This window comes from Pygoscelis adeliae, unplaced genomic scaffold (genome assembly GCF_000699105.1).
Source record: "Pygoscelis adeliae isolate BGI_AS28 unplaced genomic scaffold, ASM69910v1 Scaffold1559, whole genome shotgun sequence".
NCBI lineage: Eukaryota > Metazoa > Chordata > Aves > Sphenisciformes > Spheniscidae > Pygoscelis > Pygoscelis adeliae.
Window position 1 is genome coordinate 1756 of NW_008825530.1, and position 817 is coordinate 2572.

The following is an 817-nucleotide window of genomic DNA, read 5'->3' on the forward strand; positions in this document are numbered from 1 at the left end:
TGCCAGCACTGCTGTCCCCTCCCAGGGTGGGGGCATGTCCCCGCCATGTGCCTGGAGCAGGGTCACTCCTGCGGCACGAGCCAGGACCTGACAGCGCTGACCCCCCTGCTTCTCCCCCGGCAGGGTGATGAACTACTCCCCTGACCTGGACCGTGCCGTGATAGATGACGCCTTCAAGCGGGCGTTCAAAGTGTGGAGCGACGTGACCCCCCTCACCTTCACTCAGATATACAGCGGCGAGGCAGACATCATGATCATGTTCGGCAGCCAAGGTGACGTCCTGCGGGCAGGCAGGGAGCCGGGAGCCGGCTCAGCTGCGGGGAGAGGGCTGGCAATGTGCCCTCATCTCCCCGGGCCGTGTCCCTGCGTGTCCAGGGTTCCTCTGCTCCTGCGCGTGCCAACAGGCACTTGCGTGTGCAGGCACGCAGGGGGTGTGCAGGGCTCACGTGCTCGGGGTCCGTGCGTGCGCCGTGGATGCGGGGGCTCCTCTAGCAGGGCCGGGTCTGAGGGTGCTTTCCCCTGCAGAGCACGGGGACGGGTACCCCTTCGACGGCAAGGATGGGCTCTTGGCCCACGCCTTTCCCCCAGGCCGAGGGGTCCAGGGCGATGCCCACTTCGATGACGATGAGCTCTGGACACTGGGAACCGGCTTAGGTAAGGGCAGGGCCCGGCGGGTCAGGGGGGACTGATGGCACCCACCCCAGCCCCGTCGCCGAGCCGCCCTTCTCCCGAGCAGTGGTGAAGACCCGCCACGGGAATGCCAACGGGGCCGACTGCCACTTCCCCTTCGTCTTCGAGGGCCGCTCCTACTCCCGGT

At 67.7% G+C, this 817-nt stretch overlaps 1 protein-coding gene across 1 annotated transcript in view; it reads left to right on the forward strand.

Moving 5' to 3' along the window:
• Window positions 1-123: 123 nt before the first annotated feature.
• The window catches only part of LOC103923314 (matrix metalloproteinase-9-like), a gene marked incomplete at both ends in the record, with an annotated part of 2682 nt that continues 1988 nt past the window's right edge, over window positions 124-817 (forward strand). The window contains 3 exons of the mRNA XM_009331619.1: window positions 124-272; window positions 526-654; window positions 737-815. Coding sequence (XP_009329894.1) covers window positions 124-272; window positions 526-654; window positions 737-815 — 357 coding nt within the window. The remainder of the gene's footprint in view (window positions 273-525; window positions 655-736; window positions 816-817) is intronic.